We start from the raw sequence: 22,876 nt of genomic DNA, 5'->3' as shown, positions 1-22,876 counted from the left end.
CTACTGAAAGCTGTAAAAGAGCATCCTGGTGCCACATTAGCTGGCCTTCATGCCGTTGCTGCTGCTGGTAATAGAATATGCTCTAAGTCTCGACCGAAACACCCTAAGGACCAGTTCTTTGATCTGGACACGAGAAATCTACCAAAAAAGTTTTTTCGGTAAGTGTTTCTTCATCATTCATAAAAGTCATCTTCAACAGTATTCACGTGTTTATCAATTGATTCTTTGCAGGAAAGAGGTTATTGTTGGCAGAAGAGAAAAACGCAGACGTCATATCTCATTTTCTCCACCAGCAAGCAACTGGAAATTTTGAAATCTTGCCATCGTTGGTATGTTGATGGTACTTTTAAACTTGTACGAAAGCCCCATTTCCAGCTTTTGTCCATTCACGGCTTCATCTCTAAGGGCGGTTAAATGAAACAAGTAATAAAATCAATTTAAAGTTAAAATTATGCTCTAGTCTCTATTATCTATTTCTTGTTACAGGTTCCTTTACTCTATGTCTTCATGTATGGGAAGCGAGAAACAATCGATTACGTGAAAATCCTGAAAGCTATTTTAACTTGCTTGACCATCAAACTGCTGTTGAAGAGGTTGTCACGGACTTCGAACGAGCAACATGGCGGGCATTCGAGCAAGTATTTCTGAACGTAAAGCTGTTAGGCGGTGCCTTCCATATTGGACTCAATCTTTTTTCGGGAACTTGAAAAAAAATTTTTTGTTCCTCATTATCACTCCAATTCCAGAGTTAAAATTTTGTGCAAACGTGCCATGTCCCTTCACCTTCTTCCATCAACAAAAATGAGAAAAGTATTCTTAAAAATGAAGAAAAAGGCCGCAAATCTCAATATTGGTTTACTAGACAAATTCTTTAACTACATAGACAATAACTGGATGCAGCCAGGTATTTGGTCACCAGAGCCGTGATCCGTATTCTTTCAAATAATTCGGACCAATAATGATGCTGAAGGCTGGCACAATAAACTAAACAAGAAGGGAAAAGGCGCAGGGCTGCATTTCTATAAACTTGTGCAAATGCTCTATTTGGAATCCGAGTTCGTTGAGGTAGAGGAAGCTTATTTAAAGCAAAATCAGACTACTCGCAACACAAGACTTGATCAAAAGTTGATGCAATCCAAACTTTTTCGTGTGTGGGAAAATTACGATGAAAAGAGAGAAAAGAATGGGATCTACAAGTTGCTGAAAAGAGTAGCTATTCTTTATACCAAAAAATTGTCGTGGTTGAATGATAAACTAATCGCATGTAAAAATATGTGTAAAAAAATCACTTCATGGCTAACTTTTTCACTTTCAAATATTCAAATACAACGGCCACAAGCCCAATCTTACAAATTTTAATGTACGATTCGGCCAGTTGCATTTTTTCAACATCTCCGAAATCAGAAAAATTAATTGTTTTTGCCGAAAACTTGTGCTGGCCAAAAAAGGATGGCCGAATCATATAAATTTTTAGGTGTTATTTGGCCACTAGCCGAAACATAAAAATTTTTGTGTCACATTCGGACAGCGGCCGAATCATAAAAATAATTTTTGTTGCATTCGGCCAAATATTTTATATTTTTTTTGCCATTCACGCCGACTTTGGCAACCTGTCACGCTTAGAAGCGGCCACTCTGGCGGACCAGACGTGACTTTTTAGATTCCCCCCACCCCCTCTTTCATATTCCAGCTTCAAACCTTTTGCCAATGAAAATGGCAATCATTGTAGGCTGGCTCCTGGACTATTATCGAATGCATCTTTCCATTTGAAAGGAATCTGCACATCTTGTGGTAGAATTTTTCATTACAGAGCAGCAAGTTGGTCTACCTTAATAATTAATGATATCTATATAATATAAAAATATTAACACAAAGACTAATTAGTTACCTTATTTTCTATTATAAGTTACCTTAATTTTCTTTCCTTTTTTAATTTTGGATGTCCAGACTTTCACTCTTCTGGTCACTCTCTTGATGAGGAACTTAAAATAATTGTGTTTCGATTTCAAAATAGAAATCAGTTGTTTCTCCTCGAAATTTTGATTCTCCATCTCTCTAAGGCTCTTCCTGAGAATCATAATGTCGGGAGAAAAAGAAGCAGTTTTCGCCCTCTTACTTGCAGGTTCCAGGTGGCCCATGCTCGGGAATGTCACCTGAAGTTTGAAGGATTGTTGAAAACAAAAAACAAGGAACGGGTTTGTGTCACTAAAGGGGGCACAATTATTATATTTACTGTCATCAGTTTTTGCAATGTCGGGAGTGTTCCCTCTACCCCCTGGTTCTCCTTTTCCACTCCTGCTGCTAATGCCTGCAGTTACTTCTCCTTCTCTTCTGCGAGCATATTCACCGAACAGCTCCTCTGTGCCATCACTTCTGCTGCCTAGGAGTGTACTCTCACTGCGGTCAGAAATTCCTCGCACGTCTTTGGTTGCATCACCCACTCCTTCTCCGTTAGAGTGGGCTTCATTCCGTTGAAAAAGTATTTTAACTTTTTTGCCTCTGCCATTTGCGGATCCACTAACCGGCATGGGTTCATTACTTCATAATAGTACTCTACCCCTGGCTCGTTGTTACCCTGTCGCCTCTTCCACAGCTTCCACGGTTGGTCTCTGGCATACCCCTGTTTCAAGAATTCGTTCAGAAACACTGTACGCAGACCGTCTGCTGCCGCCACGGCGGCCGCTATCGCCCCTGCTGGTACTGCTACCTTGTCCGTCCAACCTGCTGGTTGTTATGCATTGAAACCATTTCCGCGCCGGGCCGTCCAGGAACATCCCAAAATTCGCTTTTTTCTCATCGTCTCCCCATCTGGGTTAGTCTGCCGTTGTCTCGTAACGTTCCATCGAATCCGCCGCGTCCTCCTCACTTTTCCCCGAAAAAGGAGGAGGAGTTTTGAATTTGATGATTCCGGCCAACCAAACTGTCTGTGTGACCTGAGCCCCGGGTCCGCCGCTTGGGTCCCTTGTCTCCTCGCTGTCTGGTTTACTGCCCCTGATATCCTAGACTGGCTTCCGCAACCGTTCGCTGCTTCGGTCCTCTGGGGACCCTGGCTTGTCGCTTCATCTTGGTGTATGAAGTTTACAGTGCCGATCCCTCCTGTCTCTTTGACTGACTTGGTTTCCGGCAAACGCCTGTACGAAACGTCTGTACTTTCGTTACCGTCTGAAACCGATTTGGTAACACGATAATCTCCCGCTTCCCGCCTGTATTGGGTTCCTTCGGGCGGCCGTCGTCTTCCCTACCTCTTCGTCATCTCTCCTCCGTTGCTATCACTGGTGATGCCTCTATTCCTCATTTCCTCTCACCCTTTTGCTCCAACTTTGTTAATGCTCGCTCATCTATTCTCCTCTCGTCTAGGGCGCGCTCTCGTTTCCCCCTACTCGTCCTCTCCGATGCCTGTATTTCCTGATCACTCATGCGATTCCGTGTCCGGCCGTATTCGTCGCCTCGTATCTCGGCAATGTAAGGTGCGCCAACCAGCCGAGTTCAAATCTCAGAGACCCCGCACGAACTACGCCTCCTTCTCCGGCCTCTCGCTATGTGATATGTCAGTACAGACCCGACCCTGACGATGCGACTCTTAACCTTAACAAGCAAAACACGACCCCACTAATAAAACAAAATTGTACCTAGAATCTCCAGTCAGCTAGGGACTCTTCTTTAACATCTCCACTATGTAACAAGCCGTTGCACCCAGGCGAATGAGGCGTACTGCACCGTGGGAGAACGTGTGTAGCTACCCAGTAACTTGAGCAATATTCGCTAGAATAAAGTGTATGTGGATAGAACGTTCACTTGAATAAAAAGTTTCACCGATAAATGCTAGTGACTACAAAGTGACTTGGTACAAGGGTTTAAAAAGTAAAAGTATTTAGGCTAAACATGAATGACAATCAAAGTTTCGACAACACGACGACTGAGAGCGAGAGCCCTCTTCTCCCGGGCTTTTTAGAAGACCTTTTCGGTAACTCGACGCCATCTCCTTCCGATCGACTTGCAGTTTGACAATCTCTGCTCCGTCTGTTCCTGATCCTCCGGTTTCAGCCTCCGATCATGCGTTCGACGCATGACAATATCTTTTTTTATTATTATTTTAAGTTATTTTAAATGTAGACAAACGTAAAAACTATGCGTCAACAATTACAGGCATGGGCAGCTAGATATTCAGCAAATATACTTAGAAGGTAACGGAAGAAGATGAATTGGTTGCCAACGCTTTACAAACAAGAAAAGTTTCTGATATTTACGCAGAAATGACGTGGTACTTTCAAAGTGATAATTGTGAAAAAGATGTCAATCCTTTCCATTACTGGACATTATAAAAATAAATTTATTCAAAATCTAAAGTTTAAGCTGTATGCCAAAATCATGTGTCTTGCGGCTCCATCAACTTCAACGCCATCTAAACTGGCTATTTCTTGGGGTAGACAAATCCTCTATTACACAAGGTAATGTCTTTTAACAGAAAAAAGTAGAGCTGGTATAAGGAAGATTTTACATTGATGGAAGACGGACACTATTTGTCATGTATATCTCGGCTTTTGGTCCAAATCCCTGCAGTCTAATTTCACCCCAAATTACCTGTCTAAAAGAACTCCAGACGACAGTCTTCACGATAAATTGAAATATTTTAAGAAATCTGAACACAATATAACATCAAAATATTATTGGACTTGGCAACTAGCAGACATTCTTTCCTAGTTCTAAGCCCACCCATGCGTCGACAAAATTTTTTTGTGCTTTTTCAACCTCAGGCATTTCACACATCGTTAGTCCAATACTGAAAAGCAAGGAAAGTCTCTGTTGTCTCTGCCTAAATTCAAAATTCTCCTGACTACAAAATCGTTTCGGTCTTCGAAAGGCATTATCTTGTAAATAAAAAGTTTCTCTTTGAACTTCAAAATAAAAACTAGTAAACAAGTTAATGATTTTTCCGTGGTTGCTTACTTGAATTCGTGTCTTTATCCCAATAAAAACGGCTTAAGATGGTCAAAAACCGAGAGGAATTGAGGAACACAAAAAAGCGCTGAGCTTTTAGTAGCCGCCCATGCGCCAGGTATAGCAACGTATGTTAACATACAAATCGGTTGTCAGGAGACCCGATCATCCTTGGCTGCCCTTGAGAAACAACATGGAACGAGTTCCAGGAAGCACTATTTTTGCCGGGCCGAATATGAGTATAATAAAAGCTCGCGAGAGAAATGCGCTTATAAATCATCTGGAAAATCCCAATTTCTTGTTATCATACCCAATGAACAAGCGTGGCCTTCAATCTAGACATGATTTTCATGATGATAGGAAAACCAATCGTATTTTTTCTTATTTATCAACCGACTTTGTTTATGTTAGATTTTAAAACTTTGTTGTCAAGTGCACAAATGTGGTCGCTAAGAAAGGGGACCTTGTTTCCGCCAACGAAGCAGTTTTACAATGTTAGTATAGGTAATAAGTTCCAGACCCTTCTTCATGATCTTGAAACTATTTTTAGCCTGGCCTCACAGATATTTGTTCTAGTTGTCCCCGCTTTTCAGTGAACTGTATGCCCCCTCTTCGAGTCATTGCTCAGCCAGCCTCTTGGCCGACAAGTTCACCAATGAAAAATTAGTCTAATTTAATTAATTTGAAAAATAAAGATGGAAATATTGTTGAGCGCGTTGATTGTTGTGTTGGCGGCCAGTTTTTACGGAGTGTCAGGATTTCCCTGGAAGTTGATTCACAGGTCCATTGACGAAAATTTTGGAATTACATTGAATCAAATGGCGGAACCCCTTATGGAGAACGAATTAAAGGTTTTTCAAGCTGAATTCCATAAATTGGCCTCAAATCAAAATGACGAGCCGACGATTGCACGTCAAATTCTCGAGTGCGTTCCTCTCATTGACGGGTATGTCCATTTTGGAATAATTCTCCGCTTTGAATCACTATGTATAATTGAATTCTTTGCAAATATAGGCATAATGATTTACCGCACGTTATTCGACTCCTGGCCGAGAGTCAACTGCTAGCTTCAATTTGACAGATCATGCAGATAAGAATCCTTGAAAATCTGATCCTTCGTCGCATACTGACATTCTCCGTCTCCGCCAAGAGAAGCTGGGCGCTCAGGTAATTTGACTCTCTTGACTATTATACATGAATTGAATCATTTTTTAATTAATCTCTCTGTCATAGTTTTGGGTGGCGTATACGAATTGCAATACTCAGCACAATGATTCGCCGCAAAATACGATCGAACAAATTGATCTCATCTATCGCTTGATTGACTTGTATTCAGACACTTTTCAACTAGCCACCACAGCTCAAGGTATTAAACATATAACTTGACACCGGTGCGGTCAGACAACTTGTGAACAATCACTTTACATTTACATATAGAAATTGAGGACATCTTTGCATCGGGTAAAATTTCCAGTCTGATCGGAGTTGAAGGTGGTCACTCCATTGGAAATTCCCCCGGTGTTTTGCGCACTTTCTATCGACTCGGAGTTCGTTACATGACTCTCACCCATTCGTGTCCGACTCCATGGTATACAGATCTAATCTTTAACTGTCATTAATTTGATCAATTACATATTTTAAAAAAATATATATTCTTTAAGGGCTGACAATTCACAGCTGGATAACCCGGGTCAGGAACCTATTCACGACGGACTTACCGGTTTTGGAGAAGTATATTCCTTATTTTTTAAATTGCTGTTATTCTTGATTTTTATACAAGTTTTTGTCCGTTTAAATTTATTAAGGCAACAGTCCAAGAGATGAATCGCTTGGGCATGATGGTGGACATTTCTCATGTGTCGGTTTCGACAATTGAAGACGTATTGAACGTGTCGAAAGCGACCGTGATTTTCAGTCACTTGGGGGCATTTTCCGTTTGCAACAATACTCGAAACGTGCCCGATCATATCCTTCGTCGATTGGTTAGTCCTACCATAAATTTTCTTTAGTAATAATTCATATATAGCTTTCTGTAACTATAGGCGAAAAATGACGGAATTATCATGGTGGTATTTTAAAACGAATTCATCGCCTGCGGTCAGTCGGCAAGCCTCAACGATGTGGTGCGCCACATCGAACACATTCGTAATGTTATCGGGGAAGATTACATTGGACTCGGTGGTGACTTTAACGGAGTTGATAGGTAAATGATTTATTAACAAGACAAATGAGCAGGGAAAATGACCGGTTAATATTTGAAGGGTTCCCACTGACTTGGATGATGTTTCAAAGTATCCCAACCTCTTCGCGGAATTGTTACGTCGCGGTTGGAGCAAAACTGATTTAGAAAAATTGGCTGGTAGAAAAAAAACTGCGCGTGATGCGTCGTGTTGAGCAGGTACAGTAATTTGTTATTTATATCACGCCTACGTTTCAAATTAATTGTTATCAAATATCTGATAAGGTTAAAATGGAACTCTCATCTATGGAGCCGATTGAAGAATGGATTCCGGCAGAAGACCTCCGACCTGAGCACAAGCAATGTCTCACCGATTACAATTAATTTCTCATCGTTAGATTTTTTCACGGTTGATTCATCGGCAGCTTCTCGATTGCATGCCCACTCTCTTTGTAAAACATCCCAACCATATGGAAGCTTGAAGTCAATCGTAGGTGTCCTAACACGCCAATTGTTCTCGTTGGGAACAAAAAAGATCTGAGAAGCGACGTCGTTACTATTACAGGTTAGTTTGCAATGATAATTTCGATTGTTTGATTGTTTAAGTGTTTGTTTGTTAATTACAGAATTAGAAGAGAAGGGGCAAATGCCGGTGTTAGCAGAACAGGCTGAAGCTGTCGGGGCCGAGATTGGCGCAATTGCGTACGTGGAATGTTCTTCTCTAATGCAGGACGGCGTACGTAATTTGTTCTAGATCGCTGCGCAAAATGGATTAGAGGTATGTTAAAAGTGCATTCTTTGTGGTCACTGTAAGGACCTTACAGACAAAGAAACTATTAATGTAATTCTTCTATATTTAGTACAAAAAAAGTTTGAAAGAGGAGAAGAAGCCAGGATGCTGTACCCATGGCTGTACCGTTTTGTGAAAGATCTCTTAAGCTCAAAAAAGACTCATGCAGTATTTTTCTTCTACCTATTTCTCGTAAAGTTTATGGCGAGTAATACAGTTGTTGTAAATCCCGCTCCAGAGTGGGAGCCCTCCGGCCAGGATGCTCGCTTCCGTAAAATGGCGTACAAGGACGTTCATGTGTATTGTTTTGCTCAACTGGTGGTTCTGCTGAACGGTCCCATTATACAATCAGCTCGCCTCTGATCGTAGTTCCTCGGTGTGGTCTAACTCCACAGCCAGGAAAAAAATAGCCCAGCTATTTCGTCTCTTTCCGGTAAAGTGCGTATCAGACTAACCGGTCTTATTTGTCATTTGCAGATCCTGAACGAGATCTGATTTTTCCGACGCATCGTCGACCATCAACACCTTACATCTTCAGGGAACTAAGTGTTAGAACAGGAGAGCACCGTCCATTGGCTCATCCGCTGAATCACTGAAGATTAAGGTGAAGTTGCTCCCTCCTCATCCATATTCACTTTTTACGAGAGGATCCATGTATCAAGACTATGGATGGCGACTAAAAAATGTTCGACACGGATGACTGGCAAGTCGACGTCAAGACTTTAAGAAAACAATCATGAATAAAATTTCGCCATCAATTCGTGCGTTTCCAATCAAGACAGGAAATGAAGAGATTCGACTCAAATTTTTACTGCTAGGCTTATCCGGTATAGACGCTTTCTTTCGCAATCGTGGCACGACGAGATTGCTTGAATATTCTCACACATAAAAAAAGAAGTGACCATAGCATAAGGAGATTAAGGAAGGCAAGGATCACTGGGGTGCCATTCCTTCCAGATTAAGGAAGGCAAGGATCACTGGGGTGCCATGCCATTCCATTCCTTCCTGAATGGAAAACGCCAGACTACTGTGTGGAACTTCAACACGAGTTTTTTGCCAATTTGTAAGATTCAAAACAAACCCATCCCTTCGTTTAACGAAAAAGAGGTGGCACATCTAGCGGTCGAAAATGAAACTAAAAATTCCAATTAGGCTCAAATTGCACAAATATTCGCAAATATTCACAATACTATATAATCCTAATTCAGGAATTGAATATATTTGGGTAAATAATCACGAATATTTACCAAAAAAATTCAGAATTTAAAGGAATATGAATTTCGATTTTTCCGATTCGAGTTGAACTGAATATTCGGAAAATCTCAAAAACGAATTCGAGTTGAATCTATTCGAATCAAATGCAATTTGGGTGGAAGCCCTACTAATAATCGTCAACTAGGTACTACGTCTGTTAAGGTATAGATTGGAGGAAAAAATGAAGTTCGTTGTGGATTGTTTTTGCATAAATGTTTATACAAAAGGCACGATCTGAATATTTAAATTTTCTCCTTCAATTGCACTGTGGAGCTGCGTATTAGAGCTACAGAACTGTAGAACACAGACCCCATGCATTTTTCAGCTGTTTCGTATCAACCTTATTTCTTTAAATCACCTGTTGAAAAACCTATGTATCAGTTTTTTTATACAAGTCTGTTTCAGAGTTCCTATTAAAACAGCCGTTCGACAACGTCTATCCAGGACAAAGACTATGTGTTAATTGTTACATTACATCTAGAAATCTTTCAGTTCAACGAGAAGAAAATGATTTGGTATTACAATCGTCATCGTCTGAATTCGATGATGTCAATACCGGGCTTCATAACATTTTCTCAAGTGACGCTTCTTTTGATTCTCCTTCAAAACCGTTAAGAATCTCTCAATCCGTTACTAGTGCCATTCAAGTTACTCCAGTTCAACTAGACTTAAAGAAATCAAAAGAACTTAGGCTCGTTACTATTAAAAAAACCGCGGAAAATGTGGGAAAGGCCTTCGTTTTTCCTGCATGAGTCGCTTATTGGTGAAGAAGCCTTAGAAAATGGTAATGAACTAATAGAAAACTTAATGAACTGCACTTCAGAAGATTGTGACAAAACAAAAAACGATTGCAATCGTAGTGAAAAAGCTGCAAAACTGCCAGTGAAACGAAGATCGTTTTTTTTATTCTAGTAATTTTTTTACTTTAGTCATTACTTAGGTCGTTTTTTTCACAAATTTTGAAAATGTTTGACGTAACTTACGTCAAACTTTAACCCGACCGGTAAACAACACGGAGGCCCTCGTGATGCTAACCGTCACGTTGGTGATCTTGGTAACACCAAGGTAATTATGCTCTCCTAATAAATATAGCCTTCGTATTGAGTTAAATGTTAGGAAGTAAATGTGGTTTAATATTGTCAATGAACGATGATTACACAGGCAATTCCATCGACCCCCGTTTCCCGTTCCAAAATCAGCATCCTATCCCAGGTGATGTCACTGTACGAGGACCAGCCCAACAGCGTTCTCTATCGTGCTTTGGTCATTCACGCTAATGTTGATGATTTGGGTCATGGTAATGGCCCCTAGAGTCTCAAGAGCGGCAATTCAGGCGCTCATCACATCGCTTGCGGTCTTATTTCCAACGTCAATCTTAAAGAAGAGAAAATCGAAGTTGACGAAAAACTGGCCGGTTGCCACCATCATCATGAACACAATTGCCACCAAACCATTAATCCCAGTCAAAACGTCAATCAACGCTCTGTTGAGATGAAACCATTGAAAGGATTGGAGGATTGGTTAGATTTCGCAAAGAACCGTCAAACCCGCCAAGCCCCATGACGGTTTTGAATTGATATCGAGCGTTCCCACCCGCAATGGTATGTAGAACTCCACTTGTGACGCTGAGTAACATTTTCCAAATATTTTTCTTCCTCAATTACAGTTTGGAAAATTGGTCGCATCTACGAATACGACTACTCCGGCTTCATTTCTACCGGTATGATGGGTATCAGCCCCATGATCTCTGGTGGATCCATCTCTGGCCGCTTGGTCGTTGAGCCCGTAGATCACAACGTCATCAACGTTGCTGTAAGTCACAATTACAAATAGATGATGATAACAACAGTAATTTCCATGATTAAAATTGTGTTAAACAGTTGAGCGGCTTGACTGGCAAAATGTTCAATGAAGCTGTTTTGGAAGAGTTTGTTAAGGCTAACCCCGGAAGCGATGTACCCTTGATGGATGAGCAGCACCTTGAGAAGCCCATCCAAATGAAGATTGTCAACGGCAAGGTAAGAGATGGATACACATTTTTCATGTAACGAATTTTACATATTTTGTTTACCTTTTTCAGATCGAAAGTGTTGCTATCAGCAAGACCGAGCCTCTTTGGACCGCCAACTTCAAGCGCGGCTTGGCCTCTCAACTGCAAATGCAGCGTAGTGGAGCTTCCGGTGTCTTCCACAAAGAAGAACTCAACTCTTAATACGCCGAAAATACCGTCTACTACACCATGGAGGTATTATATAGAGTTACAGCAATGTTTTACTGTCAAGCGGAACTAATTAATTTCGTTTAACAGGGTTGCACCAGTGGCGAATGCCAAACTTGGTACTATATCAGCCGTATCCCCAAGCAGCAGTTGGTTTCTAACCCCAACTTGTTGGCTGTTCCTGAGCTGTGCGAGGGTTTCCCCGTCTACGAAATCGTTAAGAACCGCGACTTCGACAAATGCCAAATTCTGCCAATCTTCAACTACATCAGCACTCCTGGCATGCAATGCGATATTGTTAGCGGTGCTGGTTGCCAGAACGAGTGGGCGGTAAATCTTCAATCTACATTTGTTCGGAGAATTAATTTTTAAAACATCGTCTTGTTCACAATTATTTCAGCACGTCGAAATTGTCAGAATCCTTGGTTGCAAAGTGAACGAGGATACTTTCCTCGTCCAGCGCATCAAAACCATGGACCGTTTGGTAGCCAAGCCTTTGGCTTATGAGACTGAGGCTCTTGAAGGTTTGACCATCCAGCACTTCCAACTACGGCATAGTATACTATTTGTTGAATTTATTGTTTTTTGCCAAGAAAGTTTTTGTGTCATTTCTTCGTGTCGTGTCTGGCCTCCCCTGGTGGACACATGGTCTGCGGTAGTTTCTATACACCAACAACATTCAGGAGTATCTGTTAATGCATATAGATAATTCAATGTAATGGCTGCTCGTCGATGAATTTCTATGCTGGATTCACAGATATAATATCATAACAATTAATTTGTACATTTTTTATTTTTTACCAGATGAATGTAAGAGTCATTAAATCAACTCACTTATTATGTCGTGTGTAGATAGAGGTTGGCCATTGGCACTTTGGTCCTTACTATTCCACATTTTTTGTACCGATGTCGGTCTTCACGATTCCCTCTTCAATACGTTGTAGTTCAGCCATCCATTAGTTTATTTAACTAAAGGACACCGTTTGATCTTCTTTTTCTTGAAATAAGCAAGGCGAGAACAAAACTTTTCGAAGTTCGAAAATTTATGCCAATGAAACTCCAATTTTATGCCGATTTTTATCATAAAAATTAGTGAAATGTATAATTTGAAATTATAGGAAATAAAAATAATTTTGAATTTAAAATAAGAAAAAGAATAAAAGGCTGTAACAAATAAACGTAGCGGCTACATTGCAACCTATGTATTTCATTTATAAATAAATATTGGTAGTATTTCATCTATAAAAGAGTCGTACAAGCACGAGCCTGGGAAAGCCGCAACAACACTCCTAGCTTCACTGTACAGTTCACTCTACATCGAGCTACATAAGCGCAAAGCAAAATCCACAACAGTAAAAAGTTATCCTGCCATTTAATGTGACATCTTTGTCACATTAAATAATTGTGTAGCAATTTGTGTCTCCAGATCTTATTCCTTGTATTTTTTAAAAAATGTTTTCCCCTGTTGTTTACTTTTTTCTTGACCGAATCTTCAGAGAATTGGCCCGAGGGAACAAAAGCGAGAAAAGGAAAGTATGAAAAAAGGGGGGACCCATACTTTCCTTTTCTCCCCATCAATAATGAATCTCTTACATTTCCCTTACTGTCTGTTCTTCACAAATCGGATGTCGACCAGGTTTCGCAACTGCATCACAACAAGAGCAATAAAATTTTGATATGATGGGCGAATCTCGGCTTGTCAAAATTATTCCCTTTTGTCAATGCCTTTGAAAGATGAATTCCAGAAGATTGGTGATAAAGGACGATTCATAATCTTCAGGAAATTGTTTTCTAGAAAAGTTTAAAGACTTATTTTCTTAGTGCGTGTCTTTCAATGAAGAAAATTTCTTGCAGTAAAACTTGCCACTGCCGAAGTACAGCTTTAAAAATTAAAAAGTAATTTCGAAAATTTGTCGACGAGTTTTTTTAAGAAGGGGATAAGAGGAGAGTGTATGGAAAAGGGGGTCCATAATTTTCTCTATATGGATGGAATAGCACTCAACCAGATTTATCCGGGGTGGTTTAGCGGATCCGACCGTATGATGGTGTTCGACCGTTACTAACTCATTTCTTGATGAGTTAGGGGGCGATTTACATTGTCTATGTCCAAGTACTGAAATGTACAAATAAATATTGTTTTTTTTATGATTTGAATTATTCTTTTTTTTCTGGATTTCCAAAACAAATTTGAGTTTGAAGACATTTAGAGTACATAAATTGAGAAGTTTAAGTTTTATGAAAACCTGACGGAATACTTTGAAGGACAACTACTACTGTGAAAGACTAAACAAACAACAGCAGAATTTTCATAAAAAATGCCTTTGAAAATGAAATTTTAGTGCCTTGTATTTTTTTGCCAAATTTTGGATTCTGGCAAGCAATGATTTAACTTTTGAGTCATGGCACCCTTTATCTGTTGCTTAAGAGCCATTGCCGAAACTCCCTGGGATGATTACGTTCATAGCATCTATAGGGAAAAAATGAGATATCTACATATATATTATACATGTCATTATAATAATAGCTTACCTATATTTGCTGGAGTTCATCTCAGGTAGGGGAATCTCTCCAGGTAGAAGATCCTCGCATGATTTCACTTTTGTTTTTATTGGTGTCTGCTTAGGCAGTTCGGTGTACAGTATGTTGGGCTGTAGAGCAAAGTAGGGAGGGCTGTAGCGGCTTTTCAGCCTCGTCCTTGTACAACTCTTTTAAAGATGTAATTGCAGTTTTTAAGGGAAATGCACCCTATATGAATAAATAAAGAAATGTAATATATCATTCAAATATATCAAATGTTTATAAACTTTACCTTGAGTGCTCTCAAGTCTCAATCCACCTCTTTTTTCTTCTTCTAATTTTGCTATTTTAGCATTTTAAAAATCCTTATTTGTGAAACAATCGTACTACCATCCCGCTTATGATATTGATGAAGCACGGGTTATTCTCTCCTAACCGTCGTACCCATGAAGGTCTGTATAGGGTTCGTCCAAAGACTCCAAACGACCAAGGCAACGACCGAGATCAAGTTGTATTTGTTTCGTGTTGGCGTTGTTACTTCTCTGTTCACGACTTCTGCTGAGTCTGCTCCTGGTTTCGTTTTCTCTTTCGTAATTTGAGTTTATATCTGATTTGTAAAAGTCTATGAGTATTAAATAGCAAATACCCGTAAAATAGAAGACGTTTACGTAGTTCATGGGGGGACTCGTGAAAAACGTTAGTAGAAGATAATCGATGAATCCCCAAAGCTTTACGAGGTTTTCAGCTTTTCGTTGCTGAGGGCATTGGATGTAGGACATAGGATGTTTTTTCGTTGAAGTATCACGATAATTGGTTAAACTTTTGTTAAAACTTGGTGCTGATCAGGTGTTCCATTTTTTGCTGCACTCTAGTACATGCTGCATGCTGGAGTGGGAACACTATGCTCACTTCTTTTTTGATTTCAGATTCAGCATTCAAATATGAATTGTTGGTTTCATTCTCGTCATTTGTGTCTTGTCAATTATTTTCAGGACAGGGGAGCCACATCAACATTCCAAAAGCTGTCTGAGTGTCTGGCTACTCTTTCATTGATAGAATCCTTCCGTCAAATGTTGATGATGGAAGAGAACAAAGAGAATGTTTTTGGATTTGGAGATTCAGAATTAAATATCCATGGGTGTTTTGCCAATGTAAATTGCCATTTTAAGTCAAGATCCTTCAAAATTCCTAAATATAAAACCAATTTCTTCTAGATCCTTTCTGAACTTTGGCCATCATTTTCTTTGATACGCGAGTCAGAAATCAGTGACCCCGACGATGATGGATACGAGGCCAAAATCAATAGTTTGCTCCCTCGAGGTATTGCCTAAAGATCCGGTACGACGACTGAAATGGTCCCCAGACGATGGAATTTAACTTGCGTTACCATTCGGGGCATGAGAGACAATCAGTCTCACAACTTATTAATCCAAGAGCTTCACAACATGAGCCGGTTGAAGCATCAAGGTAACATTTTGTAGTAAACTTTGCTGAAACATTATTTTTTTTTGATCTAGTGTGTTCCAAAAAGGATTGATGATGTTGATGGGAGTGAGTGCAACGCAACATTGGGAAAGCGTGCAACTTGTTATCATGCCCAGAAAATTAAATGTTTAGTGCAAACGATAGCGAAATTAATAACGAACATGTCAGTATGTTCAAAGTATAAAAAGTTTTTATAGTTTTAGTAGGAAACACTAAATGACGGCAAAATTTTTAGGAAAGAAAAAGCAATTTTTTTTGTTCTTAATAAAACCCATATTTTTCTACCAAAACGCCCAAAATTTTTTCCCTCATTAGAATACATCCATCACCAATTGAGGAAATTGTTTGATAATTTCAAAACTATTTTAACTACTTTTCCTCCAGCTGTCCCATTTGACCCATGTCCCATACCGTTTTACTCCACTCTTCCCTACATACATTCAACACTACACACATTAGAAGTTAACAGGTTGGTTACGTTTCGTCATTAAAATGTAGCCCGCAACACATAAAATCATTGACAGACGGGTACGGTGTAATAATATCTTACTTTTGAATCGAAAGAAATGGGGTTTACAATCAGCAATCAAAAACTCACACACATGGCAGGTATTCTCCATATTTGGTTCCAAATTGTAAATATAATTTCTAAATAAACTAGTGATTCGGTCTCAATTTAAATTTCGGTATGGAACATACCCTGATGTTTTTGGTAAGATGAAAAGTAGTGCATAAGCGTGTTGGGCTTAACATGTGGGTGTTTTCTTCTTATGCACCATATATTTCACTACACAAAAAGTTGAAAAGGATTTGCTCTAAACTATTAAAAGAAAATGTTCACGACGAGAGAATTTTTAGTTTTTGACTGTCAAGGGTTGCTCAGAACAGAAATGGGAAATTTTTCCGAAATGGTTGATTGGGGTGTGTTGTTTCTTTCTATTCCCAAATAAAAATATAGATAAATTTACAGGAAATGCCAAAATTATACATAGTATGGCAAGTTTTAGTGCGATTTCTCGTCCCCCAGCTATTGAGCATCACCCAACCCGGTAACCCAGCAATGCTATCCGTCCCCGCGCTATCATCCTTGGCTATATTTCACCCCTATTTATCCGAGGCTTTTTGCCCACTTTTTGCTGCCATCTACCGGGAGATCGTCAAAATGGCCGAACAGACTGGCACAGATAAGACAGATGGAAGTCTCGTTCTACCAGCGCCCCCTAATTTTCGAAATCCCTTGCGCGGAATAGGCCTACTGTTGTTTACTTCCACGTCCAAATCCTGCATCTCATTTAAATATAATCGCATTTCAATTGGAAATAATTTTCATTATATTTCGACTAGGTTTTATTCTAGAATCTTTCGTTTTTTTTTATTTAAAAAATAAAAGAACAGTCTTACAGTCACCCTTATCAATAGGGGTTTTTGTGGAAAGACTTCTTGACTTGAGGTAATACATTAGGTGGTGTCGTGCCCTTCTTGGATCCAAAAAACCAAATATGCATTGGAAAACAATTTCGAAAATTTATTATTGAAATAGTATTTGAAATGATGCGTTTTCTAAATATTTGCAGTTTATATCGCCGGTTGACTAAAAGCTTCTTTTTGGTCAATTTTTATGTTGTTCGCAAGTCGACTAGTAAAAATAAACTACACTGGATAATTTGCAGAATATTCTGTTTTTCACACCTTTTTTTGTTTCTTAATTTCGTAAAATTTCGTGGAATGTTAAGCAGTGGATAGAAGTTTGGGGTTTCCCAATTTGGCGGAACTTTGTATTCGGAAAGCGTTAAAAAATTCATGTTTTAATATTCACTGATTTAAAAAATATATATACCCTGAAGTTCTCCATTACAGTGTCTAAAGGTAGTTCGTTCCATTTTTATCTATATTTCCTTTTCTTAATTTGGGAACTGATCTATGACGACCAAAATATGTTCGTTCATCAGACAGAATAGTAAAAGTAAGGCGTATGAAAAGGGGGTACCCATACTTTCTTCTTCTCCTTTTTTCCAATTTACTCGAGCAAACAGCTCTATGGATTTCCATAATTACATACCATGAATTTAATATTGAAATAGAGCTCAACTACTTACATTTAAACTTAAATTATTCAAGAAATTCTACGCTGAACTGTTTTTTTACAATTTTTTCCTGATGAGACACCCTTTTTGTCCCATAAGAATTAAACATAGAGAAAAACCACGGATTACAAAACATTGGGGACTTTTCTCCTATCTCAACGTGTATACTGTATAGCTTATTTTCAGCGGAGTATTTTACGGCAAAACAGTACAAGAAAATCAGTAGAAAGAATAGGGTCCTTTTATGAATAAGAGATTCCTTTAAAAAAAATATCATTGGAATCAGTTTTTCACGCTGATTCTCATGGTATTTTTTTTATTTTTAAAATAATAATTTTACCCCGTAATTTCACTTCAAAGTTGACATTAGCTCCCCCCACTTTAAAACGGATCCCACGCCATTTAAATTCAAATTCAAGCTATATTAATTTTTCTTGGTAAGCCAATTTTTAAGTTAATAAGGAGCCATTTCGAATTGGTTACGTTACCTTATCCTTGTCTATTTGCCATATATTAATATTCAAAGTCTTCTAATTCGAATGGACAACAAGATGTTGAAAAAATGGGTGCATCTTCTACAAATATTGAAGAAGAATTATTTGATGCTGCACTTTATCTGGATGTAAAGTAGACCTTGTATGTAAAGTTGGATGTAAAGTGCCTTTACTCAAGTTGTCAGCATTCATTGAAAGATAACTTCTTGAGAGTAGCAGTACAGGGCATTGTGTACACGTGTAACAGCTTGGCAGGGGAGTATTTTACGGGAAAATAAATCAAGAATATTTGTTAAGAAAGAAATTTAAGAAAGAGAGGTAAATGGGAGAAATGCCGGTGTCATCTATAACCAATCAGCATAAGCTCTTGCAAAAGTCTTTTAGTGTAGAGAATGAAGTTCGAATTCAAATATCTTTGTAATCATAAAATAATGCAGACAATGTCATAAAATTATTCAAATCAAAATAAATAATTAACCGTCGCTAGCCAAATCTGAATTTATCTTCTTCGAAGCACACATCTCGCAATTACTGCCTGCTTTAGGTTGTGTAATCGGCCGGCCACAAAAAGATGAGAAGAAGGAGAGACAATTATCGCGCCATAAGCACCTGCAGAAGAAATTCTATAGACTCGTAGTCTACCTTCTGAAAAGTTGCCAGATTGAGGTAATTGTATAGATTACCAAGGGTGCCAGTTTTTCCTTGTATTTAAAGAGTTTTAAAATTCTGCTGCCATGACGACAGTCGTGTCGTCTGTTGCGCAGGGAATTCCTTACCCTATATATTAAACAAGCAGAAGACAAGTAAAAAAACTGTCATGACAACCGACTTCAAAACAGAAGTCCAATAACTGTTATTTTTATCAAGTGGCAATCGGAAGGGGATGACGCTGCTTGTCATTTTATTAACACGGCGATGTCTCTCCTTCATCTCTTCCTCCTTGGGTCGGCAAGTAATTAGTGCACCGACACAGAGGGACAAATATTCAGTGATAAGGCAATACTGGAGAATGGGTATGGCGTTCAGCAGACGTTCTGGTAAATCGATTCGGGGAACACCTAAGTTTATTTCGTTTCTTTAAACCGGTTATTCACTCTCATGGAAATGACAATTTATGTCTGTTCCTCACCAATTGGTAGTGTACCAGGTTTCACAACTGCATCACAACGAGAGTATTATTTTGATATAATGGGTGAATCTCGGCTCCTCACTTTTGACAAAAAAGTATTCATTTTTGTTAATGCAATGAAAACAAAAAAATGAATTTCAGAAGGTAATAATGGACGTTTCACAATCTTCAGGAAATTGTTTTCTAGAGAAGGTTTAGCCTTATTTTTCTGAGTACGTGGATGTTTCTTGCAATTCAGAAAATTGCTTGCAGAAAAACCTGCCGCTGCCAAAGACGAGCATTAAAAATTAAGAAGTAATTTTGAAAATTTGTCGACGAGTTTTTTAAGACTTCTCATGGTTTGGTAGAGGTCCCAAACTCATTTTATGGATTGCTTGAGTTTCAGCATGCTATTTGGCTGCAGGAGGAAAAGACAATATGGAGAATATTAAAAAAGGGGTCCATAATTTCCTCTTCTCCTTGTTGCTCAATGGATTGCGTGTGCAAAATGGTAAAAATTATTGAAAATATTTTAATTTAGCTATTTTTCGTAACAAGATAACAGTTATAGTGATAAAATAAAGCTCATTCACTAACCTTTTCATTAAAATTATTGGCTTATTATTGGAATTATTCTGTTCGCCTCGTCTTCCAATGACTTGTTGATGTAGAAGTCGAAACTTTGTACCAGACAGATTGATGAATTTTGGGGAAATGACAGGATAAACATTTGTTGCAGAGGACTTGGATGTTGTGATTTTCTTGGATTACATAAAGTAAAGGAAATCAGCAGATCTGATATGTATTAAAGGAAGCAATATCCCCTCCTCTGAGCATGGGCGTTAGAACCGACTTCTCCGAACTGACGAAACAAAACGTTTCTAGATGTCTTTTTAACCAAGACCACACCTGATTTTGCTCCTTTTTATGAATTCGCAGCTATTCAAATGTCACTAGTAAATGACTAGTGATTTATTCTTTCTAGAGTATCTATGCAACCACTACTCCCAAAAGTTTAGGGAATAACCAAGAAACTGAGCTCAAACCAAAGTGCAAGGCTGCAAGTTAGTAACAAGTGCCTCTCCACAAGAAAGGTAAACATTTTCTATGGCCTAAAAACATGGGAACTGTCGACGAGTAGGCGTCGTTAAGACCCAATTTAGTTAGCCAATCTTCTTCTCTAATGGTCTCCTATTCCTGATGCCCAAACCGATTACATTCCCCCTGGCGGAGCTATTACAACAGTGGAGGTAGATGAACAACGTACACCTACCACCAAAGGAAATGAAGATGAGACGACTGGAAGAGAACGCATGGAGATTGATGGGCCAGCACAGCAGATTGAAGTACCAACCAACCAACTATAACAGATCCAAACTGATTCAGAAGTAGGACTTCGACGATCGACTCGTATGCTCAACCCTAAATACTTCAAGGTAAAAAGTTTCAAAGGGATGTCTGCTGTGATCGACGACGAAACTGTTGACACAGTCACTGAAGAGGCATTCAAAGAACTCACGCTGGACTACGACATCACAGAGAATCATTCCAACCAACTAGCGCCTTACTTCTGGAACCATACGTCCCTATTAATTATAATGATGCTTTGACTTGCCCAGAATGTGAGAAGTGGAAAGCTGCGATCCAAGACGAATACGACTCCATCATGGACAACAAGACGTGGCAGATCGCTCCACTTCCGAAGAACCGGAAGGCCATCAAGGGAAAATGGGTCCTTGATTTCAAACCAGTCCACAAGGGAGCAGTAGCGAGGTACAAAGCCCGATTTGTTGCTTGTGGCTACGCACAACTTTACGGGATCGACTACTTTGCAACATATTCTCCGGTCGTGAAACAGTATTCAATTCGTCTCGTCCTGTCAATAGCAGCAGCCAAAAACCTTGAAATGGTCCAGCTGGATATCAAGACCGCATTTCTCTACGGGGACCTCAAAGAAGAGATCTACATGCTACAGCCAGAGGGATATGCACTGCCGGGCAGAGAAGATGAAGTCTGCAAATTACTCAAGTGCCTCTATGGGTTAAAGCAGTCTTTAAGATGTTGGTTTGAAAAATTTGACGACTTCATCACGAAATATGGCTTCATCCGCTGCAAATCCGACCCTTGTGTCTACTACCGTTTCGGGTTAGATGGAGAATACACAATCCTTATCATCTATGTAGATGATGGCCTCCTGTGCAGCAACAGAACCAGTGCTATCGACGCTATCTTACAGTATCTCCGCACCCACTTTCAAGTTAGAGATCTACCGGCAAGCCGATTCATTGGCCTCGACATCACCCGCGATAGGCCGAACCGCTTCCTGTATATTAATCAAAGTGATTTTATTGCAAAGATGCTTAGACGATACAACATGGCAGATTGCCACCCCTCGCCAATTCCCACCAACAAAGACAACAGACCATCTCCAATGATAACACCGAAATCAGAAGACGACCGCAACAAAATGGCTGCCACCCCAGTAAGAGAAGCCCTTGGATCTTTAATGTATCTGATGGCCATGAGCCGTCCTGATATAGCGCTGGCAGTTAACCAAGTCGCAGCTTATGTCTCCAATCCTGGACCAGGACATTGGGAAGCGGTAAAACTAATTTTTTCCTATCTTGCTGGGACCGGCAACTTTGGCATCCGTTACGGAGGCGAGATGGCGAACAGAGTGCAGTCACCCCTACAAGGTTTTACCGACTCAAACTTTGCTATGGACCTCATTGCACGGAAATCAACCACCGGGATCTTATTCCAGCTTTTTGGTGGGCCAAGCTCATGGGGAAGCAAGAGACAACGCGCTACGGCATTTTCGACAACTGATGCTGAGATTTATGCTGCCTCAGAGGGATCCAGAGAAGCCATCTGGCTGAAGACAATTTTGGACGAACTCAAAATCGATGTCGGCCAAATTCCAATCTACTGTGACAGCCGATGTGCGATCAGCATTATAGAAAATCCAGAAAACCATCAACGGGTAAAACATATTCACACCAAATATTTTTTTATCCGTGAGCAGCAGGAGCATGGAACCCTTATCCTACGCAATGTACCAACTGAAAATCAGTTGGCTGATATGTTCACAAAACCCCTTGGAAAAAAGGACTTTGAAAAATTTCGCAACCTGATCGGAGTGAAAGCACTCATTGTTCCTAGCCTCTTTGTTTTCTCCCCTCTTTATGTTTTTTTCTCTCCTAAACTTATTAAATCAACCCAGGCACAGACTACAAAGTCAGACCAGTTATAGAATAGACAACTCTCCACCGAACATTTACTAATTATTTTGAACTTATGTCATGTCACACAAGTACAGTTGTGAAGGAAACTTACATATTTTCCGTACTAAATAATTTTGTTTTCTTTCTCTCATTGTCACTCTCCACAGAACATTTACTAATTTTATTTTCATTTCATGTCACTCAAGTACAGTTGTGAAGGAAACTTACCTGTTTTCCGTATTAATTAATTTTTTTTTCTTTCTCTCATTGTCAACGGGGCTTAAGACCTCAACTCCTTAATCTTCCGTTAGACCAGTTGTTAAGAATCAAGCAACAGAAGATAACGGGTTGCCGAACCCGTTGACGCAAGGATACTGACGGATTCTGTTTAGACTTACCTTATGTCTTCTCTACCCTCTATATATGGTGTCCTACTCCTCGTTTTAGTGGTCCTACTCTATCTTGAATTATTTGTTCTCCAAACTACTGCAGCCTATGGTATGTTCTAACAAATTATCCTACTGTATTCTAATTTGTTACAATGTAGTACACTAAAGTGAAACCCAATACCGTCGTAAGCTTATG

The 22,876-nt window shown here is 39.4% G+C and overlaps 2 protein-coding genes and 1 long non-coding RNA gene across 5 annotated transcripts in view; 2 read left to right on the top strand and 1 right to left on the bottom strand.

Annotated features, from left to right (window-relative positions):
* Positions 1 to 22,876, bottom strand: part of LOC124195638 (inactive tyrosine-protein kinase transmembrane receptor ROR1-like) — a 169,768-nt gene that overhangs the window by 33,862 nt on the left and 113,030 nt on the right. The window lies entirely within an intron of this gene.
* Positions 5,537 to 7,758, top strand: LOC124195641. The gene is made up of 9 exons (XR_006875334.1): positions 5,537 to 5,884; positions 5,953 to 6,105; positions 6,172 to 6,304; positions 6,376 to 6,526; positions 6,600 to 6,669; positions 6,744 to 6,920; positions 6,981 to 7,141; positions 7,200 to 7,682; positions 7,744 to 7,758. It is a non-coding gene; the product is annotated as an uncharacterized LOC124195641 (long non-coding RNA).
* Positions 10,812 to 11,502, top strand: LOC124195640. Its single transcript, XM_046590151.1, has 4 exons — positions 10,812 to 10,973; positions 11,042 to 11,179; positions 11,242 to 11,406; positions 11,470 to 11,502. Exons 1-3 carry the CDS (start codon positions 10,884 to 10,886, stop codon positions 11,371 to 11,373), a joined length of 360 nt encoding a protein of 119 aa, XP_046446107.1. The 5' UTR covers positions 10,812 to 10,883; the 3' UTR covers positions 11,374 to 11,406; positions 11,470 to 11,502.

This window comes from Daphnia pulex, chromosome 6, assembly GCF_021134715.1.
Source record: "Daphnia pulex isolate KAP4 chromosome 6, ASM2113471v1".
NCBI classification, from domain to species: Eukaryota; Metazoa; Arthropoda; class Branchiopoda; order Diplostraca; family Daphniidae; genus Daphnia; species Daphnia pulex.
The sequence above is the reverse complement of the archived record's forward strand: the minus strand, read 5'-3'. Positions and strand labels throughout refer to the sequence as shown.

Coding starts and splice junctions, on each gene's coding strand:
- LOC124195640 (XM_046590151.1), top strand. CDS start 10,884: ATGATGGGTATCAGCCCCATGATCTCTGGTGGATCCATCTCTGGCCGC. Junction 10,974..11,041: donor ACAACGTCATCAACGTTGCT/GTAAGTCACAAT, acceptor TGTGTTAAACAG/TTGAGCGGCTTGACTGGCAA. Junction 11,180..11,241: donor TGAAGATTGTCAACGGCAAG/GTAAGAGATGGA, acceptor TACCTTTTTCAG/ATCGAAAGTGTTGCTATCAG.